At 27.6% G+C, this 25,401-nt stretch overlaps 1 protein-coding gene across 2 annotated transcripts; it reads left to right on the top strand.

Moving 5' to 3' along the window:
- The first annotated feature begins 307 nt into the window (after positions 1-307).
- On the top strand, positions 308-22,861 carry LOC136092198 (tubulin beta chain-like). 2 transcript variants are annotated; one of them, XM_065819946.1, is made up of 4 exons: positions 308-428; positions 16,839-16,947; positions 17,053-17,621; positions 21,287-22,861. In XM_065819946.1, the coding sequence occupies exons 1-4, from the start codon at positions 372-374 to the stop codon at positions 21,893-21,895; spliced, it is 1,344 nt and encodes a 447-aa protein (XP_065676018.1). In that variant the 5' UTR covers positions 308-371; the 3' UTR covers positions 21,896-22,861. The 2 variants fall into 2 exon arrangements, with proteins under 2 accessions (XP_065676018.1, XP_065676019.1); XM_065819947.1 differs by lacking the exon at positions 308-428 and adding an exon at positions 16,615-16,725.
- The last annotated feature ends 2,540 nt before the right edge of the window (positions 22,862-25,401 follow it).

The raw sequence follows: 25,401 nt of genomic DNA, 5'->3' as shown, positions 1-25,401 counted from the left end.
CAATTTATAAATTGAACTTTCTTAACGATTAGAGAAATCTTTTTATGTTAGTAATAAATTAAATGGAAAATTATTTAAGGAGGCAAAAATTACTACAAAAATTAAGATTTAAAATATTTATTTTAATCTTTTAATTTTCATTTAAGTTCATTTCATGTAACTATTTATATACTTTTTTATTTGCGTAAACAAAAGTTGAATTGAAGGGGAAAAAATGCGCAAAATTATTTACCCCGCAACTTTATTTTCCCCGACAGTTTAGTTTTAGCTTTATGTTATATGTTATATTGCTAAAATAAAAATTAAGAGATTTCTTTAAAAAAATTATTGAAAAAATTTGTTGTCAGACATCTTTATTTTAACGTTCAGCCATGCGTGAAATCGTTCACGTTCAAACGGGACAGTGTGGAAACCAAATTGGTGCTAAGGTAAAAGTTAAACTAATAAACAATACAGACACTTTCAATACCTAACAGACTTATTTAATACCGAACTCTGAAAGTCTTTTTTTGTTTTGTTTTGGTGAAAATAAATATAGTTTATTATTAAAAACAATTTTTATTTTTCATGCTTAATTGTTAAAATATATTCAAATTACATATTCAAATATTTATAAAGATTTTTTTAATTGAAAACACTTTTTTAATTTTTTATGGAATGATTTTTTTTTTTTATTATTATTTTTTTATAAAATACGATTTACTATCTGCTATTACAATTTATGATTAGTTATTATTATATTTTTTTTTTACGTAAACATTGCATAACTTTTCTGTATAACGTTTATCTATACGAGTTCAAACAGAATTAGACCGTGAACAGAAAATCTAGCTTTTACAAGAACTTTAAACATGACGTAGGTCTCTAAGAATAAATATGTTTCATTCGTTAACATTTATTATTACTTGTAAAAAAATATTTATTGTAAAAACTTTAAATTGAAGATTTCAGATTCCTTTTGTTTCTAGACTGGTTCAATTTTGCTTTATTTCATTTTTACTTCGTTTTTCTTTTAGAAACCTTTTTAAATTGACTTTATAAACATATTTAAGGTGCTCAAAGAAGTACTCACAATCTAATCACAGTGCACGGCGAAAGGTCATTTAACTAAGAAGTTCACGCCTTCTTTCTTACCGATTATAAATAATGTACCCGGAACTCGCATCATACCCTGCTGCAAAGATATTATCTCTTTATCTAATTTACACCAAAAGCTATAAAATAAACAGCAGTGAATTCCGTTTTCAAATTAAATTTATTCAATTAAATACATTTTAACAAATGCTAAGAGTAATTACACTCTCCGTTGAAAAAACAAGCAAGATTAAAGCAGGTCATATAAATTATAGCACAAAGCATCGAGTTTGTAGAAGAACGCTAATCTGTCGCAGTTGGCAATCCGTCGCACTTTTGACTGCTTACAGCTTGCCAATTGCGATGGATTGTGCATGCCGCTAGTCTCTGCGAGACGAATTAGCGCAAATTTAAGATTAAAACATTCAAGATGAACAGTGAATCGTGAAATTAACAAGTCAGACATTCTCAGATATGCAAAAAAATGCACATCTCTAGCACACTTCATTTGTCTTCAATGGGCCAAGGAATACATAACAAAAAATTGTGTGGACTGACGAAAAAAAATGTTATTTTAATGGTCCAGATGGCTTTAATTATTATTGATATGAAATTAAAAAAGAAAATATTGTCAAAAAGAAGAGCAATCGGAGGCGGAGGAGTAATGATTCGGTATGCGTTCGGTTACTTTGAAAAAAGTACAATTGGCTTTAATACTACTAAAAGAAATGTTGAAGGATGAAGAGATTTGTTGCATTCTAATTTAAAGGATATTTCACGAAAATTTGGAAGCACGAAGTTTATTTTCCAACAAGATAATGCTCCAATTATTCCATGGTTTACCAGCAAGAAAATTCAATTATTGAAATAACAAGCGCTCTCATCCTATATAAATCCCATTGAAAACATATCAGGCACCTTAGCAAGACGTGTTTATGAAGAAGGAAAACAATATTCAAATGTCGATAAATTGAAAAAGGCAGTTTTAGATGTTTGAAAGAACATATCTCTTGTTAATGTCAGAAAATATTTGGAAAGTATGCCAAATCAAATATTTAAAGTTATTCAGAATTGTGGTAATAAAAAAAGTATTGATATTAAACTGAAAATAAGATGCAGCACATCGTCAAATGTTGTTGAACAAAACTGAAATAGTTTATAATTATATTATTATTTATAATTTTGCGCCATCATTTTTATAAAATTTTCAAATCAATTAAAAAAATGAAACCAGACCTCATTACAAATAAAATATTGATTAAGTTAAATGCTAAGCAGTTGAATAATTTAGTTATGATCATTTATTTATATGCAAGATCTTGAGTTTCTCGTGAGGTTATAAATCTGTCCGTACCGCACTATATGTTAGGGTGTCCTACTTTTAACCTGACCAAAAAAAAATTAAATTCACCCTATCTCAATCATCCTTATTTGGTTCCAGGACAAACCAAAAAAATTTTTAGGTCTCCAAGTCAAGGGGTTCCAGTACAAGGTATTTTCATATGCGATGTTTCATGGAATTATTCGCCCCCTCTCCCTTTCGGTGCCCCTAATTTATGAATTGAATAGTAGAAAATTGTCCATTTTACATTTATTTTTGTTCTGAAAAAAAAAATCTTTCATTCAACAGTTAATACTTGTACAAACTTGTCATTTACAACAATTAAATTTTTTTTTTCTATTTACACAATTGTTGGAAATGTTTATGGTTATATTTATAAAAATGCATTTAATTGTATTTATATTTATAAAGATACATTTTCTTGGCTATTTTACTTATACGATTTCTTATATTTATATATATTTAAACATCTTATAATTTGTGTTTATCTTATATTTAATTGATATTGATTGTAAAATAAAATTGAAATTAACGGGGCAAGATGATAAGACCATCGCCTTCTGCTTGCTCCAGTCAATTTGTTACGTTAGCAATTTTGTAAAAAATTTATATATATATATATTTTTTAATTTATTTTTAATTTACATTTTCACAACGACATATTAGTTACAAATTTTTGACATCGTTATATAAGCAAAATATACTTCCGTTACAAAAGATTATATTTAACCAAATACTGACAAAAGTCTTATCATCGAGAACCAAGGGTTCTACGCAAAATACACATAAACATTGTTATTCTTATGCACAAATATTTTAAATATTGTGATAAAATTTTGTTTTTTATCTAGTTGAATTGTGATTTTTGTGTGTGCATTTTATTTATTTTTTTTTGTTTTATTTATTTTATTTGTTTGTTTTTTTAATGTTTTTTAGAGATATATATATATATATATATATATATATATATATATATATATATATATATATATATATATATATATATATATATATATATATATATACATATATATATATCTATATCTATATATAAATCAGACTTTTCTCACATTGTAGATTGTTTTAGTTCAAATTTTGTTCAAATTTTGTTGCAATTTTTATTTATCATGTGAACTAGAACAACTCTATGTAATTATCTATATTAAGAACAAGGTTTTTGAGTTCTGACTTTAAAGAAAATATATTGTCAGGAAGAGTAATTAAGGTGTATTTCAGAATTAATTTGTTGTATAAATAAGGGCTGCGATAAGAGATAGAGAATTGAGAGTTTTTTGTTTTTTTTCGGGGTACGATAAAGTTACCAGTTACTCTAGTTTTGAACTTATTGGTATTTGAATATTTTAGCGCTTTCATTTCTTTTAATAGAGGTTTAGCATGTGTATGTTTGTTATTATAATATATAATTCTAGAAGCATGTTTCTGTCGTCGATAAAGAGACATTAATTTTGTCTTGTGTATGCTTCCCCAAGCAATGTTAGCGTATGTAAGATGACTATGTATAAATAAAAAGTAAAAAAATTTTAAGTTTTTTTGTGATAAAAATGGTCTACCTTTGAAAAGTAAACCAAGATTTTTAGATATTTGAGTGTTGATGGCCTTTACTTGGGCTGTCCGTGTAACATTTTTGTCTATAACCACTCCAAGAAATGTAGTTGTTTGGGTTTTTTCAATATTGTTGAAATCGATAATTCGAGAGGGAATAATTGATGGAAGTACCTTTTTATGTTGCTTTGAATGAAATAAAATATATTTAGTTTTTTGTACGTTTATTGATAACTTATTAGCACTGAACCATGTTTTAAGTTGTTGAAGCTCAAGGTTGACTTTGTCAAAAAGGTCATCGATAGAAGAAGATAAATAAAACAGATTTGTATTATCTGCGAACATAATGCAATCAAAATTTGTAGCTATAGGAAGGTCATTAATGTATATAAGGAACAACAAGGGGGGCAAGAATTGATCCCTGTGAAACACTACATTTTATTTTTAATAGCTTTGAATTAGAAATATCATCAGTTATGACACATTATTGTCTATTATTTAAATAACTGGTGAACTATTTAATAGTTTTGTTTTTTATACCATATTTTTTCATTTTTTCAATCAGAATTTTATGGTTGACCGTATCAAAAGCTTTTGTAAGGTCAATAAAGACTCCCAATACAAATTTTCCTTTATCAAAAGATGAGCTGATGCTGTTCATGAGGTCTATGATTGCATGTTCCGTTGAATGATTCGTAAGAAAATCGTACTGATATTCACTTAAAAAATTTTTTTCTGTTAGATATTTATACAGCCTATTGTAGATTATTCTTTCAAGAAGCTTGGGGAATACTGGAAGAATTGAGATTGGTCTGTAATTGGTTGGTGATGCCATGTCTCCAGTTTTAAATATTGGTATAATTTTCGCTATCTTTAATTTTTCTGGAACAACTCCTGCTCGAATTGATGAGTTAAAAATATTAAAAAAAGGATCTTTTATAAAGGGTAAGATATCTATTACTACATTGCTGGAAATATCATCATGGAAATATCATGGAAATATCAATGCCCGGAGCATTGTTTTTTTTTTAGTGATTTTATTGCTTCTTTGAACTCCTCTAACTCTAGATCATTTTTCAGGATGTAAGCTAGTATGGTCAGTAAAATAGTTAAATGATTTCTTTGAATTAAATGATTTCTTTGAATTATTTATTTGTGATGCTAGGTTTGGGCCAACATTTACAAAAAAATTATTAAATTTTTCGGAGATTGTTTCTTTATCTGTATGCTCAATCCATTTACTTCGATTCTGGAGAGTAAAGTTTCTGGTTTTAATTTAGTTTTACCAATAATTTCGTTCATAACATCCCATGTTTTTTTAATACTATCACTATGTTTTTGTAATTGATTGGAGAAAAACAACTTTTTTGAGTTTTTTTTTAATTTTTTCAAAAAGATTTTTGTATTGTTTATAGATCATGAGATTTTTTCGATTCCTATTTTTTAAATATTTTTTGTATAACTTTTGTTTTTTGTTAGAGGATTTTTTATTTCATTTGTAATCCATGGACATTTCATATATTCAATTTTTATTTCTTTTTCTGTAAATGGAAAGTGCTTATTGTATTGTTTAAGGAAAATGTTTATAAATGTGTTATTGGCAGTATTTGTAAGCCCTTAGTTGCATTGAACATAAACAGTAAATTTGTTTTTGATAGAGATTCTTTAAATTTTCAAAGAGAAAACTCGTTAATTTGTCTTTTATATGTTTTAATTTTTGAATTGTTTAATGAGGTTGAGTATTGTGAAAGTGAAAAAAAAATCGGGAAGTGATCTGATATATCTATTGAAAAAATTTCTGTTTTATGAGATGCATCCTGAAATTAGTTTGTTAGTATATTATCTATGGCAGTAATTGAAGTTGAAGTGACTCGTGTGAGTTTGTTTATTAATGGGAGTATACCGTGCTGAAATAAATTATCAAAGAAGGTTTTAGTATTGGCGTGTTCTTTGTATTTTAAACAGTCAATGTTCAAGTCTCCTATACAAAAAAATTATTTTTTTCACTGTTGGTTTTAATAAAAATTTGATTCAAATAGTTAGAAAATTTAATAAAATGCTATCAGGTGGTCTGTAGCAAGTAGTTACTAGAATCTTTTTGGTTTTTGTGAATAATTATTTCAATTGTAAGAGCCTCACAGTCTCCATCAGAAAATGAAAGATTATTTCTAATCTTTTTTTCTAAATCATTCTGAATACATACTATAATTCCTCCTCTCTTAAGTATTTTTCTTTCAAAAGAAATTATTTTGTAATTAGCAATATGAAAATTTGAATTTGTTTGTGAAAATTCGTCAGTACACCATGGTTCAGTAACACAAATCATGCTGAATAAATAATTACATTCTAAAAGGAAACGTTTTAGTTAGTCAATATTTGTGTTAATACTTCTTGTGCTTATGTGTATGACCGAAAAATCATCATTAGATGATTTAAATTGGGTTTTAAAAGTATCAATATCAAAATATTCAGTATTACAACATTTTTCGTTAAATATTTTTTTATCCGCATGATAAAAGTTATGAGGTAATATTTTATTTGTGGTTTTAGAATTATCGGAGTAATGGGTTTCGAAGTCAATTGATTCGAAAGCCATTATGTTAGTTGAATAACTTTTTAATTACAAAAATTTGTGGCTTTACAACTCGCCGACTTCCTTATTTACGAAATTCTTTAACGAATATTTTGTCATATTTAATAATAGCGTATTTACCTTCTTTGCGAAATCTTTTAACTTCTTCCCATAGCTTTTTCCTTATTTCTAGTGTTTCATTCGTGTAATCTTCGTTGATAAATATCCCTGTATCCTTGAGTTTTTTCGCTAGTGATAAAACTCTATTTTTATTTTGAAAGTCTAATAGTTTAACAATTATTGTTCTTGGAGATTTCTCATCTTTTATTTTCCCGACACGATGAACTCTTTCAATAGTTATGTTATTCAAGATTCCCAGTTTGTTTTTAAATATCTCTAAGTTGATTTGCACAATCATTCCAAGTTTCGTTAGGCAGCTCAGGTAATCCATCAATTCTTAAGTTGTTCCGGCGTGAACGATTTTCCAAATCAATAGTTGTTTTTTTTTAATTGCTTATTTTGTTATATTGACGAAAAAGATTATATATATAAATGAAATTAAAATGTCTAAAGACAATTAAAGTCAAAAATCACATTAAAATTACATAAAAGCACTTTTTTTCATGTCTTTTCCAACCTCTTTTCGGGTTTTTTGCACAACTTGCATGGTATCCTGTAAAAGACTTTCTTCATGACTTTCAGCCACAAAATCTTGCACAAGTATTATATGGTGCTCAGCCCTGTAATTTACTATTGCTATATTCTGCATCTTATGTTGAAAATGTCTGTAGGAATTATTTTCAAAGTTATCCTTTATCCATGTGTTGATTACTCCCGTAGTTATACCTAAGTATGTGAAGAGCAGCCATGAGTTCTTAGTGATAAAGTTGAACAAAACTGACATAGGAACCACATGAGTTGGAGGTTAAGGTTGTTCCCGTTCAAAATCATCAGGTTGAAGACAATTGGAATCTAGCAGCTTCTGAGCTAGCCCAGCTCTTTCCTTCAGCTGACAATAAAGTGACAATAAAGTCAGTTGACAGTTCAAGCATATCTTTCTCACTATTATTCAACTTTAAATTATTCTTTGAAGTCAGCTGCATTGTAAGCAAGTATAGACAATTAGCCATGAAGCTTGATTGATGGTGGTCACCTGGTTGTTTGAACTGGAAACCAGGTACATGGCCACCAAGGTAAATGACTATTAGCTAACGAAGAACTTTATAATCTCCCCTTTGAAAGCAATCTTGTTTTAGGGCTGTTATGCAGAAGTTCTTAGTATTTAATACCCTTCTATGAAAATCAGTACCTACCATATACTCCTCACTTCCATAATTGAAAAACAGCAACTGATTAACATTATTTGCCCTTTCTCTTATTTCTGGCCAAATTTTTTGAAAATCTTAATGTATTGCACGTGATGGAGATTTTGTTGAACCTTGAGTATAATCCATTGCGTGGGAAATATGCCTTTCCGATATATGGTGCCTTTAAAGATCAATCTTCAAAAAATACAAAATGTAATAATTTTGCAACAGTTTAGTGCAACAAACTTTTAGAATATGTTATCAAAATATTTATTTACCCACAGAGCAGCCAAAGCACAGGTCGTTTAAGCTCATAATCCACAAAGAATTTAATTGCCCCCGTGCATTTTCCAGTATTAGAGGCCGTTGTATCTGCACTACAACCAATGATCTGTTCAGCGAGCTCATAATACTCTAATTTGTTCTGAATAGCTATAGCTTGATCCTGCCCTTTAGATGACTCAATTTCCAGAACTCCTAGCAAGAAATCTAAGGGTTCATTGACCTGGGGGGATATTATACTGAGAGTAAGCCTTTCTACAGTTTCAGACAATTTTTGGTCAGTTCGATAGTGTTTGACCAGTTTTGTATCAAAATAAATGACAACCTTTAAACTCCAAACTTTTTCCAGATTTTCTTCTCTCGCTATTCTAGCTTCATTTTCAATCACATTCTTTTTGTTTCTATGTAGACTACTCTTTGATACAGGAACTGTATTTAGATCAACACCACCAATCTTGAAAAGTGAGGACAGAAGTGAAGTTTAAGCTCGAACATTGACCTTGTGCCTAGCCAAGAAAGGAACCCACTTGTTAAGAACATCATTCATTGAAAGCTCCATGTAAACTTTATCTTCACTGATCTTCTTTTTTTTGGCAAGGTTCAAATTCACTGTCAGTATCAGTGGCACTCGTACCACTTGGAGATAATTCTCAAAATCTTTCATCTTTTTTATGTCCTCTATAGCTTTTTTCTTTGACATTTCTTGTTTTTCTTTTTTATGTTGTTCTTCTCTACGCATACATTTTATCATATCTAACATTCGTTTTTCCCCGTCTATCATTTTTTCTTGATAAGATTTATCTTTCCCAGTGTCAAACTTAACCATTTCACCTCTGAATGCTCTTCTCAGGAATTCAATATCTTCTGTCTTTGCTTGCTTGTCTCTATTTTCGTCATCTCTTATAAGTTTTAAGATGCCTGTTATATAAACAGGAAAAACACAGTTTGCTTCTTTTATAAAACTCTCTGTTTCTGTTTTATATTGCTCTTCTTTCTTATATCTTATATCTTATATCTTATATCTTATTATCTTTCTCATCTTGTTTATTTCCATAAAGGTTCTAAGACTACACTGTTTCTTCACTACTTGCTCTGTAATCCGAAATCTTGAATCAAACCCACCCTTGTCCCAAATACTTGACAGTTCTGTCAGAATGCATACTAGTAAATTTTCCCCTGTTACTTTTTGTACACTCCCCTCCAATGCAAAGCATAGATCTTGACATTGTCTTTTGTGCACAGGATAGTTTTGCGTTTTGATTACTCTTACTTGACCTGAGCCAATATATTCGACGACAAACTTCTCTCAGTGTGGGTAGTCTAAACATATATAAGAGTCTTCACATTTTTGTTTTAAAAGTTTTACACCTAAAAAAAGCTTTTCCAATTCATTATTTTAATTAAATCCTAAAATATTATCTGTTTGGTGCAAACATATGTAATGGATGCTAAAATATATAGATTGTTCTTTTACACCTATTTGTTCTCTGTGGAGCTAAACTTATGTTGAAGGATGTACCTGAGGTTCCTGGTTGACAATCCTTGTTAATCCTAGGAGAGGTACATTTCATTGGAGGAAGACTTCTGCACGTGTAGTTACCAAGGAGCTCTCCTATTTTTCTCTCTTACAGTACTCTGACCATTTCTAGTTCTTGGAGATTTACGAAGGAATTCGTCATCATTTTCAGCCATTATATATTTTAAGAAATTTTTTATAATCTAAAAAGTATAAAATGAAAGGGTTTTATAATATTTTATAACATAAAAGCAATTATTTGAATAGAGCATTAATGCCGCTAAAACAATGACAAATATTGCAAAAACAACATATTTGAATCTACCTTTATTTATCCAGGACATAATATTTCAATTTTTGTACAAAAAATCTCATTTTATGTCTAATATAAGACATCTTAATATGTGGCTGAAAGTCATGACGAAGGTCTTCTAGAAGATTTCATGCAAATAAACCAAAAAGAGGTTGGAAAAGACTTGAAAAAAGCGAGTTTATGTAATTTTAATGTGATTTTTGACTTTATTTGTCTTTAATTGTTGTAGATGACAAGTTTGTACAAGTATTAACTCTTAAATAAAAGATTTTTTTTAAAACAAATATTAATGTAAAATGTTCAATTTTCTACTACTCAATTCATAAATTAGGGGCACCGAAAGGGAGAGGGGGCGAATAATTCATGAAACATCGCATATGAAAATATCTGGAACCCCTTGACTTGGAGACCTAAAAATTATTTTAGTGTGCCCTGGGACCAAAAAAGGATGATTGAGATAAGGTGCATTTAAATTTTTTTTGGTTAGACTAAAAGTGGGACACCCTACTATATATATTTACTATAATACTCTAATATATATATATATATATACATATATATATATATATATATATATATATATATATATATATATATATATATATATATATATATATATACAGTTATTTTCTTAGATGGTGACGTGAATTATCATATAACAGGCGCAAAGTTCTTGTAGCACTTTTTTTAACACTCGCGAAGTTAAATTAATTGTTAGTAAAAACGCATTCAAGAGTGCATTATATTTTGGGAAAAAGCTAGAATACTGACAAGAGCTATACCTAACTGTGTAAATAACTTTTAGATCTTCACAATACTCGGAGAGAGTTGTAAAAAAAAACAAAAAAAAAAAAACAAGATGTTTACAAGCGCCGCGCAGTGCCTAAAAGAGGTCAAAAAACGGCCAAAACTATTTTTTTATTTAAAATGTTTTAAGGGTTTTTCTGGGTCGAGGAATTGACCTTTAATGTTAAAAGCTAAACTTAACTAATCTGACAAGCATGTTACAAGCGGTGTATTTGGGTAGAGAGTGTTCTTTTCTTTTTCTCAAATTTCAAAAACGGGAATAGGATTAATTTTGCAAAAGAATTTTATGAGGGTTCTAAATCTGAGAAAAAAAATATTTAATGATCTCTCAGTGAGTCCGTCATGATTTTAACGTGAAAATGACAAAAATACTGTATTGCGACTAAATTAAATTTTTTGGGTAAAGTTTTTGAAAACTAAGTTTTTTGATACAATATTAAAACTAACTAAATGGGAAAAATTTACTAGGATTTTATGTGACTTTACTACATTATTATTATTATTATTTACTAAATACTTTATATATATATATATATATATATATATATATATATATATATATATATATATATATATATATATATATATATATATATATATAAATATATATATATATATATATATATATATATATACATATATATATATATATATATATATATATATATATATATATATATATATATATATATATATATATATATATATATATATATATATATATATATATATATATATATATATATATATATATATCAGGAACAAAGTTTATATTAGGGGTGCAGTACTACCCCGAAATAGTTTTTAGGACCTTTTTTTTTGTTGAGTCATTTTTTCAGTCGATTTCTTCAAAATTATTTATTTGAAAAATTATTTGGGGGGGGGGGGGCAAATGCCCCTGCTGCCCCCCGGTTACTACGGGCCTGTATATATATATATATATATATATATATATATATATATATATATATATATATATATATATATATATATATATATATATATATATGTATACATATATATATGTATATACAGGCCCGTAGTAACCGGGGGCCTGTATACATATGTATATATATATATATATACATATGTATACATGTATATATGTATACATATGTATATATATATATATACATATGTATACATATATACATGTATACATATGTATATATATATATATATATATATATATATATATATATATATATATATATATATATATATATATATATATATATATCTGTGTAAGTCATGTTTAGTTAAAAAACTAAGATATAATGAAAATAGATGACCACATAAAATATATATACTCGTACTTAAGTCCTAGTGAAGTTGATTTTGCTTATTTATTCCAAATTTAATACTTAGTAAGACTAATCTGCCCATAATTTATATTCTATAGTATTTTGTTTATTATTTTCTTCATATTTACTTATTATTATTTATCTATCGATGCTTATTATTTAAGTCTACTTTAAAAGTTGAATCTTTAAATAAAAAATTTAATAAAGAATACACAAAATTATTAATCAGTCTATTATTTTAAGCGGCACAGGACTTTATCTGGTAAAGATTTTTCATCCATATTCTTGTGGATAAAACTTGAAATAACTGAATCAATTCTGATTATTAGGTGATTGTATCTTATATTTAGTATCTTGTGTACAGAAGGGGGTATTATATACTATCCATAGTAGTTGACCTAATATTTTGAAGTCTCATGGCAGAAAGAAAAAAATATATCTAGGATCAAATCCAGAACTAAGAACTATAAATACAGATTCTTGTAATACACTCTAACTCTAATCCAGTAATTTCTGAAAAAAATTCAGCATTTTTAATAGCTTTCCAAGCGTTGTTCTTATCATTTGTATTTCCATATCCAACCTTGGGAACATCCACTACAAATTTTAATTTATCTCTGAAACCTTTTTGGATTGACTTTTTTCTGGTTTGGACTGATAGCTTCTCCTCAGCTGATTTGGCTAGATGTAATTTATTTTCCAGATTATAACTTAAATCCAAAATGTACTCAAAAGACCTGATCTAGTAGTGTAGTTTTGATAATCTAAATTCAAGGGCTTCTTGGTTTAATATTTTTGCTCTTATGACTGTCAGGTTGTTTATTTCTGATGGTTAAGCTTTACATATGCTACAGGACTGTGTAAATTGGTTGTCAGTCAGTGCATCGATTGCTATCAAACATTGTAAGATCAATTTGCTATCAAACATTGTAAAATAATTTCTTAGAGCGCATACTTGATCATCTTTCAAACTAATACTCTTGGTAAAATCTTGTAGATTTACTATCTGTGAGGTGATCTTTTTTTCTTCTGTATTGCTAAAATCTGTTGATTTTTTCTTTTATTGTAAAGGCTCAAAAATGAGAGCTAGAGGGTTTTAAATCCAAATTATTTTTTGCCAAATTATATTTGATGCTCTATCAAAGCCAGGCTTTAAATAAAAAACTCCATTTAAATCCTTCATAGAAAGAGAAATAATGTTCATCTTAGTGTTTACTACTTCTTGAATCCTTGACAGTGTATGGTTTACCATATCTTTAATTCGGCTAATGTTTCAGATATCACTAAACCCTGAGGATAACGTTCAGATTTCGCTTCAAGTATCTTGTGGAGAGTTGGATACATATAGGTCTTCTGGATCAGAGAGATATTTCTAATCATATGATATTGATTGTAACTGAGGTTACAGTGAACCTTTAGTGGAAGAGCATCTGGTGGTATCATTAGAATTGGGATATCAGTTTTTACAATTTTCCTATTTCTCGAGACTTTTTTTGTAGACTCCTTGATTAAAAACGCAAAGTCATTTAAATCAGGTTTGGACTTTGCACATTTTACAGTTGCCAAGGAAAGAGCTTGAGTTGCATGTTCTAAGAGATCAGAAATTATCTGTCTTTTGGATTTTTTCCGTGTGTCTTTCCAGCTTTTCCGTGGTCTACCTGAACGTGTCTACATATGTGGTAACAATCTTTCCACTATGATCTCCTCATCAAGCCATTTGACTTCATTTTTTAAAAACCTTGAAGAAACTCTACGAGACTTCAACTTTGCTTTTACTAAATTCAAAAATTTTCAAAAATTTTCTTCTTGATCATTTATATTAACATAGAACCTGTCTTAACCCTCCAGGATGTTTAATGAGTGTATACAAAAAATTAGCCGAAAAAGGAGAAAGGGCAAGAGAGAGAAAATTAAAAGAAGAAAAAAAAGGCATGAGCCTGTGTTTTTGGAGTTTGTCGTCATCTCTTACTATACAAGATTTTATACAAACGCAAGAACATCACGATCAACACACCAGCACCGATAAAACCCTTAAGGAACCTTTACCATTAACCTCTTAAATGTAAGTTCTGAAACTACTAAAAATAGAGGAAGGAAGAACTTTATCACGCCTAAGTAAGTTGTACGTTCTTACAAAAAAATAGTTCGTTCTCTTTCCACGTTTCGTAGTTTTAAAAGAAACCAGTTCCTAGCTTCGTTATTCAAAAAAGGAACGAGCTCCAGAAATCGTTTCTATTAGAACGCGTTATTTCAAACACTAATATATATATATATATATATATATATATATATATATATATATATATATATATATATATATATATATATATATATATATATATATATATATATATATATATATATATATATATATATATATATATATAATTTAACTGATGATTGCCTTGAAGTTTTGTTTCCAGATGTACCAACCTTTATAGTGAGTGGTTTTTCTCTTGTTGATATATAAAAAATAGGCCCATAAGCTGTTTTTTTCAGTTTTCTTTTTCATTTTGAGTATTCCTGCTGCAACTTTTTCAGCTTGAAGACAATCTAAATCAAATTCAAAATATTGGTTACAGCAGCTTCAATCCCACACTGGTGTGGTAACCCTACTCCAATGCTAGAAAAAATAGCTTGAACATAAAGTCTTTTTAGTTTTGGCTTCAGTTTCTGGGTCAGATTTTTTGAATATACACCCTACCAATTTTCTTTCCAATCAATCTTAAAAGTTAAAGCCATTTGTTTAAATCTTTAATTTCTTAATTAACAACAAATTAAACTCATTTGATCATTATTCTTAAAAACCAATATTATTCCAAAAAAACAAACATACATTAAAAATATTTAAAAAATTTTAAATTCTCTCAGAAATAGGACTTTGTTAATTTCAAGTTAATTTAAACAACATTTTTGAAACATCTATTAGGCTAATTGACTTGAGTTTTTTACAGCACTTTCTTCGATATTGGAACTAGATTCTGAGCTAAAAATAGGTTAGGGAACTAGAAATAGGGAACTAGGATGTTAGTACTAGGTTCTGAACTAGCAACAATAAAAAGCAAACAAATTTTATGAAATTATTTTTTTTTTTTTTTGTAAAGTAAAAAGACTTCCTAATGGTCGAATAGAAATGTCAGCCATTGCGGATTTGTAAAATTTGAAGTTAGATTTTAGTTCTCTACTTCTTTACTATTTTTTATTCACGCATTTAAAATTTGATTCAAATACTGTTTACATATACTTAAAATCTAATGCTTAAAGTTTTTAACTTATTTAATATTTTTGCTGACACAGCATTTTTCTTTGGCACAAAGGAATTAAGGATATTGGACAAAAAAAATTATTTTTTAATTTATCTTACTGCTTAGTACACAATTCTTTTACAAGTACTAGTAAATTTTCAATTTTGTTTCATTTGAAGAAAATGGTGTTACCGAAGTTAAACTTAAACTTCAAATATAGCTTTAATATATGATATTAAAAATTTTTGACTTTCCGAATCAGTATTTTTTTAAGTGTACTTTTTCAAAAAATAAACTGTGTTGAAAATAAAAAAGAGCAAACAAAAAAGAAGCAAATAATTCAGCCCTTGGGTTTGTTCAACACAACACTGATTTCAGCTTAAAGCTTTTTTTGAAGTAAGTTTTAATAGTACAAGATTTATTTTTTATTTTTTATTTCATCAGATTTTATTTGTATATAATTTACGATACATAATTTGCAAAAGAAGTTCTTTGATGCACCATCTTTGATGCACCATCTTTGATGCACCATGAGTGTAAAATTGAATTTTTAATTTTATTTTATTGACTTTTTATGTTTGTTTTTATTAACTTTTCATTTCATAAAGGCTTTACTAATATGCATATATTTTCTATTACTTTTGAGGAGCAATCTTAGTCTTTACATCATTTTTGAGTAGCAAGAAACATCACAAAAGACACATGTGCAAAAAAATGAGAGGGGTTTCTCTTTTACCTGCAAATTAACGCGGGTAAACGTCTTGACGTTAAAATGAAAATTAACGCGGGTAAACGTCTTGACGTTAAAATGAAAAAGTGCTTGTAAAAATTGTAATGAGACGTTATAACATTTGGAAAGTTGAGTTTATAAAAAAGATAAGTTCAATAACCTTAGACTTGATAGATCAAGTAATTTTAAAAGTAATAAACACAAATATTAACGACTTTCCTTACTTATTGTACCAACTTACTTTGTAATTTGGTTGATAAGTAAAAATATTCGAAGTTTGAATAAAAACTTTGAACATTTAAAATTATTATTAAATAAACTTAAATACAATTTTAAAATTATACTTTTTAATTCAATTCAAAAACATTATATATATACATTATATATACTATAAAAAATACTGTAAAAAAAGTGAACATAAAATCCAAAAATATTTTAAAAGCAATAATATATAATGATAACAATGATAAGTAAAAACCTAACGACGCTAAAAACAAAAATGTTTTAGCTAGAATTTCATTTAAAATAGCAATTCAAAAACTGTTTGCTTTTGTCATTAGTTAAATGATAACTTTGAATAGATATTATCAACAGTGTTAAAGTAAAATTCATGCTGTTTTGGTCAAATCTGGAAAGAAATTGGAGCGTTCTAGAAAAACTCTAACTGACAGTAAAAAAGCTTTTTTGAACATTTTTTGAACATAGAGAGATTGAGATTGCTTGCTATAATTCTTATTATTATTAGTTAAAAAAAAAATTTTTTGTTTTTTCTGTATAATTTAGTTTTGGGAAGTAATATCTGGTGAGCATGGTATTGATTCCACTGGTAGTTACAAGGGTGAATTTGATTTGCAATGTCAAAGAGTTAACGTATACTACGCAGAATCAATAGGTAAATAAAAAATATTTTAATAATTTTTTAAACTATATTTAACAGCTTTTATGAGCAATTTATACTTAGAGTGGTTTTTAAGTCTGTGTTTTTACAATTATTTAGGTGGTAAATATGTTCCGAGAGCTGTTCTCGTTGATTTGGAACCTGGAACAATGGATTCAATTAAGTCTGGACCGTTTGGAGCAATTTTTAGACCCGATAATTTTGTATTTGCACAGAGTGGTGCTGGTAATAACTGGGCTAAAGGACATTATACTGAAGGCGCAGAACTTGTAGATTCCGTTTTAGACGTTGTTAGAAAAGAAGCTGAAGGTTGTGACTGTTTGCAAGGATTTCAACTTACACACTCCCTTGGAGGTGGTACAGGATCTGGTATGGGGACACTTCTTATTTCTAAAATTCGTGAGGAATATTCTGATCGAATAACGAGCACGTTTAGTGTTTTTCCTTCACCCAAAGTATCAGACACAGTTGTTGAACCATATAACACAATTTTATCAATTCACCAGTTGGTTGAAAATACAGACGAAACTTTTTGCATTGATAATGAAGCTCTTTATAATATATGCTTTCAAACACTTAAGTTGACCACGCCTACATATGGCGACTTGAATCATCTTGTATCAGCAACAATGAGTGGTGTAACTACATGTCTAAGATTCCCTGGTCAGGTAAATTTAAAACATTTTGTATTAATATCGGTTGTACTTTTTAAATATTGTTCTTAAAAAACCTTCAGATTATTATTTATTGTATTAATTATACACACATGCACGGACACCTGTTTATTAAATAAAAGTTGCTGCAATTTGCCTTCTTAACATAACTTTGTTTTAAAGAATTATAAATTACTAGCTGTCATGACCCGTAAAATGGGTCTTAGTAAATCTATTCCACACCGACCTACTCGATACTTATTCCTTACTTCAATATATTTTAGTAAGAGGTAGAAAAATAATTAAATACATATATAAAAACTATACTCATTGTTTACCTTTTAAAGCTAGAAAATAAATTTTCTATTATATTTAAATTTTAAAAACCTTAAATGTTTCGATAGACGTTGTGCGAATCGCTATTTATCAACAAATTGGATACTAGTACCAGTCTGAATAATGTTTAGAATACCCGCCTAAAATGTGTTAATTAAATGCCATTGGTATAAAAAGTTTCAAAAAACCTGAGGTGACTTAAATATGTGGAATAACGGACTTACCCGTATAATTTTTACTGAATATTAATATATTACTGGTCATTGTAAGTCTATTCCACACCTACCATTTTAATAATTTCGCTTTATTTCAATAATCTTTTAAAAAGAGCAAAATATGAAAATCTTTTGAGTTTACGATTAACTTTCAATGCTTTACAACTTCTGTAAACTTTTATATACATATATAAAAAAAAAACCAGGATGGACCTTATTATTTTTTTATTTAATAAGTTTCTATTAATTTTTTCCAGGCCATCAGCAGCTTATTCCATAGATTGTCCAGGTTATTTTTTTAAAAAAACTGGAAAATTGTTTGGGTAAAATATCCGGAATATATTTCACTCTTAAATTTGCTTTCAGCTGGGTTGTTTCTTTTTAATTTTAGTATGAGTGATGAGTGAAAAAGCTTAAAAAACAAATATATTAAAAAATTATTAATATATTAACAAATATATTACAAAAATATATTTCTAATTTTGGCTGTCCAGAAAAACTAAAAGCTGAGAAAAATCCTGAATTCCAGAAAAAGATAATCCCTGTTATTAGGACTCTAACTCTGTTAATTTTAAAGAAAATTTAAGTTTACATGTAAAATCTTTTTTCTATAAAAGTTTGTAGAAAAAAGATTTTACATGCTTAGAAACAGATTGAGTGCACGCATTAAAGTTGTCTCTTTAATGCGATCACTCAATCTATTACTAAGCATATGAAAACCTTAAACTCTACCATGACATGCGCAACAAATTTTTAACGGTGTTTTCATGTTTTTAGTAATTTTTAAAAGCTTTTTGAAAAGTTCTCTCCCTTTCGTTTGTTATAGTATATATTATCTATATATATGATATGCATATAATATCTATAGACCTTTAAAATTGTTTTACTTTGTATTCTAGAAAATTGGAAAAGATTTAAAAAAAAAAGTGTGAAAACCAACGGATTTAAGCCCACACGAACCACTTCAACCACTTTGGTATACTATAATATTATCTTTTAACACTATTTAATGAGCAGCCGTGGCAGCGCACTTGCTTCAGAAACAAAGGATCCGTGGCTCACACACCCCCTCCCCACCCCCACCCCTGTGCAAGTTTTATGACATCGGTTAGGAAGGGAGGCGTGAACTTCCTATTAAATTCTCATCCGCGGTGCTCTGTGATAAGATCGTAAGGGCTTCTTGGGGCACCTAGATAAAACTAAAAAAAAAAATGAAAACAAATAAAAAAAATAAAAATGAAAAAATACAAGGCTCATTAAACTTTATAAAATGGAAAATAAATGCTTTATAAGAATTCATATAAATCAAAATTAAACAAATATTGCCGCAATAAAATTATTAAGTAAAAGATAAAAGATATTTAAAGATATTTTTATTAACAAATTTATTAGTTAACAAAACATAACAATTTTTAATAGTTTTTAACTCCATATATTTATAATGTATAATATTGAACAAACACGTCATCAGAACTAATCTTAAAAACGTAATTGAACTAAAAAAGGAAAAAATACACCACATGAATTAACTGGAAATCAATTTATTTATACATAATAACAAAACAAAATATATAAAAAAAAAAGATATATTTACATAAAAAATTTAAATAAATTTGCAATATCAATTACCAATTGGTAAATTAACAAATCTTACAATGCTGAAAAAGCATTGTAAGATTTGTCTAAAATGAAAAAAAACTACAAACCAATTTACCTGTTGCTGATGCTTTTTCTAGAGCATTGTTGAAAATAGTCAAAATCTGTAAGAAAAGAAATTAATTGCAAAGATAATTAGCTATTACACAAAATAACAAAAACACAATAACTATTGGTGCAAATAAATTTTGCAATTTTATTAGAAAATTATTCTTACCTTTATTGTGACAACTAATTTCTTTTTAAACTATTAGCTAATGATCAACTTAGCAAATTTTAAATAATTAAAGTTTACTAAGTTAAAACCATATTTTAACAGTAGACAAAGTAAACATGATAGTTGGTAGAGCACCAAAGTTGAACTAAAGAAGTAAAATAACAAGTAATAACGCCAATCCTAATTTCTTTCATTTTGATTACAGTTCATCTCAGCTCGCCTAGGCTCATCTCTTTCATTTTGAAGACAATTTATCACAGCTTGCAAAACCGGGTTTCTTTCATTTTAAGAAAGTCTAATAATTTCACTTCTTAAATTATCAGATTTAATTAAGCATCAAAGGAGTGTGTAAAAATGATGCCTAAAGTAATAAAAGTTGAACTCTTATTTTTAGATTGAACTTTGAGTTTTCTTTCTTAAACTTATCTAAAATACAGTGTAAGCAAATAAAACAGAGCGTAATATAATCATCTAACTATATTCTACTCTACTATTAGTCATATTTAAATAAGATGTTTCAAAATAATTGAGCAATGTGTAAATATAACATATTTATATCAAGAACTTTAACTAAAGTTATAAACAAATTGGTATAATCTTTTTAACTGAGTAATGTTATATATTTAAGGTATTTATTATTAATACAAAATATTATTACTATTTAATCAAAAAAACAGTAAAAATAATTATAAAATTTTTACATATAAAAACACACAAACAAAGTAAACTGAAAAAATTATAAGGCCTGTCTGCTCAGCAAGTACTGCTAGCATTAAACGGTAAAATGTAATCCTCCATCATAAAATCCCTTTCATTACATTGAAATGCACTTAATGCAAGATTTACAATAAATAAATATAAAACTAATAATAGAAAACCTCTATAGACAATCATATATTTGCTTCAAGTGAAGAAACTTGGAAAAATCGAAACTTCTTTAACTATTTTAATTTTTTTTATATATTGAATATTCTAAAGAAAAAAGGTCAATAATATAATGCAGAAAAATTACAATGTGTATATATATATATATATATATATATATATATATATATATATATATATATATATATATATATATATATATATATATATATATTGTTTCATTTATTTAATTTACTATTACTCTGTTCTTTAAAAACATTGAGCACTCTATTTGTAGAATACACTAACATAATTTATATATATATATATATATATATATATATATATATATATATATATATATATATATATATATATATATATATTTATAGTTAAATTCTGATCTTCGAAAACTTGCAGTAAACATGGTGCCATTTCCACGTCTTCATTTTTTTATGTCTGGTTTTGCACCACTCACGAGCCGTAGCTGCCAATATTATCGTGTTTTAACTGTTCCCGAGCTTACACAACAAATGTTTGATTCTAAGAATATGATGGCTGCATGCGATCCACGTAATGGCCGATATTTAACAGTAGCAGCAATATTTCGTGGCCGTATGTCCATGAAAGAAATAGACGAGCAAATGCTTAATGTTCAAAACAGAAAGAGTACGTACTTTGTTGATTGGATTCCAAATAACGTTAAAACAGCAGTTTGTGATATTGCCCCACGTGGTTTAGAAATGTCTGCAACATTCATAGGAAATAGTACTGCTATTCAAGAACTTTTTAAACGTATAAGTGAGCAGTTCACATCTATGTTACGACGAAGAGCTTTTATTCATTGGTACACTGGTGAAGGTATGGATGAAATGGAGTTTTTTGAAGCTGAATCAAACATGAATGATTTGCTTTGTGAATATCAACAGTGTCAGGACACTACTGCTAATGAAGAAGGACAAACAGATGATGATGAAGAGCAGCAAGAAAATGAAAAATGAAGAATATAAGTGAGTTTGGGATGGTTATTATTTTTTAACCTTTTAATAGGTACAATAAGTACAAGAACTTTCAGTAATATTAACTAAAAATGGTTATAGCGAAAAGAAATATGACAAGGAATATATTCAAAAATAGTTTATTTGACTATTATAATTCATCTATCATATGTTATTTGTCAATTAAACCACAACTTAAACGTACTTTGTTAATGGTAAAAAAATAAGAAACTAAAACCACAAAGTTTATGGTCATGCTTATTGTTATTTTAAAAAGAGAAAAATATATTATAGAAGAGATATTTTAACAAACCAAAACAGAAATGTAAAAGTAGTCTTGGACGACATAGTTATTGAATTTGGTGGTTGAGTGAAATATTTACGAATTTAAATAGATTACAAATTTAATTTTACTAAACACATCAATGTTTATTAAGTAAAGTTGCAAAGAATACTGGATATCTTGCTATAGTAAATTAAATTTAACTCAAGTGACCAAAAGGTAATATTTCAAGCCAAAGGTGAAAAAATATTTCAAGCTCTACACTATGATTACTTTATTTTTCTTGATGTAAATAACAATAACTTAAATATTCTAGAAAAACTAGAAAAAAAGGCAGTGAAAATTATGCTTAAATGTGGCTGGCCAATTCACAGAATCGGTAAAATTACTTGAATATATCAGCATAAAAAAAGGGAATAATTTCTAAAGCATTGTGTTTTATTTATAATATCACATCAGCTGGAAATAAATAAGAGATACTATGTAAAGAATGATAAAGTCAAACAACACTAGAAAAGCTTGTTGCTTTTACAATCACTGATCAAACAAAGCAGAAGTTTTAATTTGTCAATGGTTTAAAACTACTTTAGTGAACTAGAATCTAAAACTTCTTTACAAATTGAAAGAAAATTAAAAACATTTAATTTTACTACTTAGTTGTATCAAAATTTGACAATTTTTCCTTATAGTTTTTTATTTCTAATAACTATAATATATATATATACATATATATATACATATATATATATATATATATATATATATATATATATATATATATATATATATATATATATATATATATATATATATATATATATATATACACATTTACTTTTTGTAGTATTGTAATTAAGTTCAATTGATTTAAATAAAAAAATTACAATAATACGATAACATAACAGGAGAACTATAATAATAAAGCCATAAGCACAGCTGGATAGTTTGATTCATTTAATTGGAAACTTTTAGAGAAAATCTAATTTTACATCATTTATAGTCTTTATAGAGTTTTCTTTAAAAATGAGCTATTTAACAGAATAACAACTTAACAGAAAACTTTACGCAAGAAAACTAAATTAGTAGACCTATCAAAATATTTTAACTTACAAATATCATAATTACATAAATTAGGTATGCAAAATGTATGTACGGTGTCAAATCTGAATAGTTTAAAGTAAGTCATTAAAAAAAGTAAAAGTGAAATTTGTTCTACTACCCAAGATACTTAGATTAATACCCTACATAGATCAAGGTACTGTTTTGTTTACTAAATGAACTTTTAACAATATTTTTTAAAAAACTTCTTTCATAAAAAAAATGAATTACTTGGCATATGAACTATATTTTTAAAAGAAAGCCTACGGAACATTTTAAGCAACATTTTAAGAAATCGGTTAGCCTTATAACCATATAATATAACCATTATAACCATATAACCAATAAAAAAAATTCTTTTGATAATTAATTTACCACTACTTAATCTTTTATTAAATAGCAAAAGTTATTTAAATAACATTTTTATTTATCATATATATAAAGTCCCAACATCTGTCTCGAATTAAAACTAAATTTTTACCTCGGCTTTTTCACAAAAATACAATCTTCGGTCAAATACCAACCATAACTATCACTTGAGCAGAGTAAAATCACGAGTGTCAAAATTCTCAGCCAGGTCCGCCATTATGGAATCAATTGAAAAGTAGCAATATAAAAAAATTTGAAAAGCACTTTCACTTTCACTTTCTCTTTTAAACGACGAATGAAACTCCTTAATTTCTGTCATATATGTAAGTATGGTTGTATATGAATGTGTGTTTATGTGTATATGAATATGTGAGTATGTATGCATATACGAGTTTTTATTCTTTACGTAATATTTTTCAGAAAAAATATTTTATTGTAAACTTACTAAAGCCATGTGGGCTTTAAATGTTATTGTAAAGGTGCTCTATGAAAAGATTGTGGTGACACCAGTCATCCGTATCTTCTTTGAGCCCCTGTCTGTTTTATATATATTCTTTGTGTACACACTAAAAAAAAAAGGTAGAAATTTCTACCTTAGGGTAGGATATGTGATATGCTCTTAGTAAGGTATAATTTTCTACCTTTTAAGGTAGAAAATTTTTTTAAAAACAATTATTTTTCATACAGTTTTTTAACTTAAAGATATAATTTTCTACCTTATAAGGTAGAAAATTATACCTTACTAAGGGTATATCGCATATCCTACCTCAACTAAAAAGCTCTACCTTTAATTTTTAGCGTGTAATGTAAAAGTTTCATTGCAATTTTATTATTTTTATATGAACAGCGAAATTAACTAAAAAAAAATTATTATCTCTGCATAACAATGCTGAAATAAATAGTAGTAGTAGTACCTACTCCTGCGTACACGAAGCTCTTGACAGTCATTAAAGCCAAGTTAAACCCCCTCACCATTTCACTCCTTCCCTTCCCCCTCACCACACACATACCTCCTTGATAGTTTTGCTTGCTTAAATTTACGCCATAATTTAATAACCCGCCAAACCGGTATGAAAAAACAGCTTAATTTAAAGTTTTTTCTCTATGAGAATTTATTGTATAAAAGTTGCTACAAGAAAAGTCTAATAGACAGTTAGCTTATTAAGCATATCTGGCTGCCTGTGACCCGTTTTCTAGGTCCTCTTTTGTTTTGTAAATAAATTATTTTTATTGAAAGGTTGAGATTTATTATAACATTAAGGTAACTCTATGGTTAAAAACCACTAAAAAATCAACAACAAAAAATTAATGTTATCTTGTTTGAAATTTATTCTAGATTCAGAAAAAATGTATCTTTATATAGCAGCCATGGCGCAATTGTTAGAGTTCTGGCTCAGAGCCCAGAGATGCGGGGTTCAACGCCGGCTCAAGCCTAATAAGTGACATTGCTAAGGAAGGAGGCGTGAACTTCTGATTAAATGCTTTCCCGCGGTGCTCCGTGATAAGATCGTAGGACTTCTGGCAGCATCTAAATAAACTGAAAAAAAAAATTTACATTCAAACTCAATATAATGAGTAACATCCCTTTTTTTCGAGATGTATTTGCTTGTAAAGAGATTTTAGATACTTGTGTAGCTTCAGCTGTTATTCATTTCAATGATGGAATGTCTGGTTTTTTAAAAGTTCTTGAGATACTTAATCTCAAATTTATATATCTTGGTAAATATGATTCGTGTAAAATAGACAGCCACTGTCAACA

Source organism: Hydra vulgaris, chromosome 15, assembly GCF_038396675.1.
Source record: "Hydra vulgaris chromosome 15, alternate assembly HydraT2T_AEP".
Lineage (NCBI taxonomy): Eukaryota > Metazoa > Cnidaria > Hydrozoa > Anthoathecata > Hydridae > Hydra > Hydra vulgaris.
The sequence above is the reverse complement of the archived record's forward strand: the minus strand, read 5'-3'. Positions and strand labels throughout refer to the sequence as shown.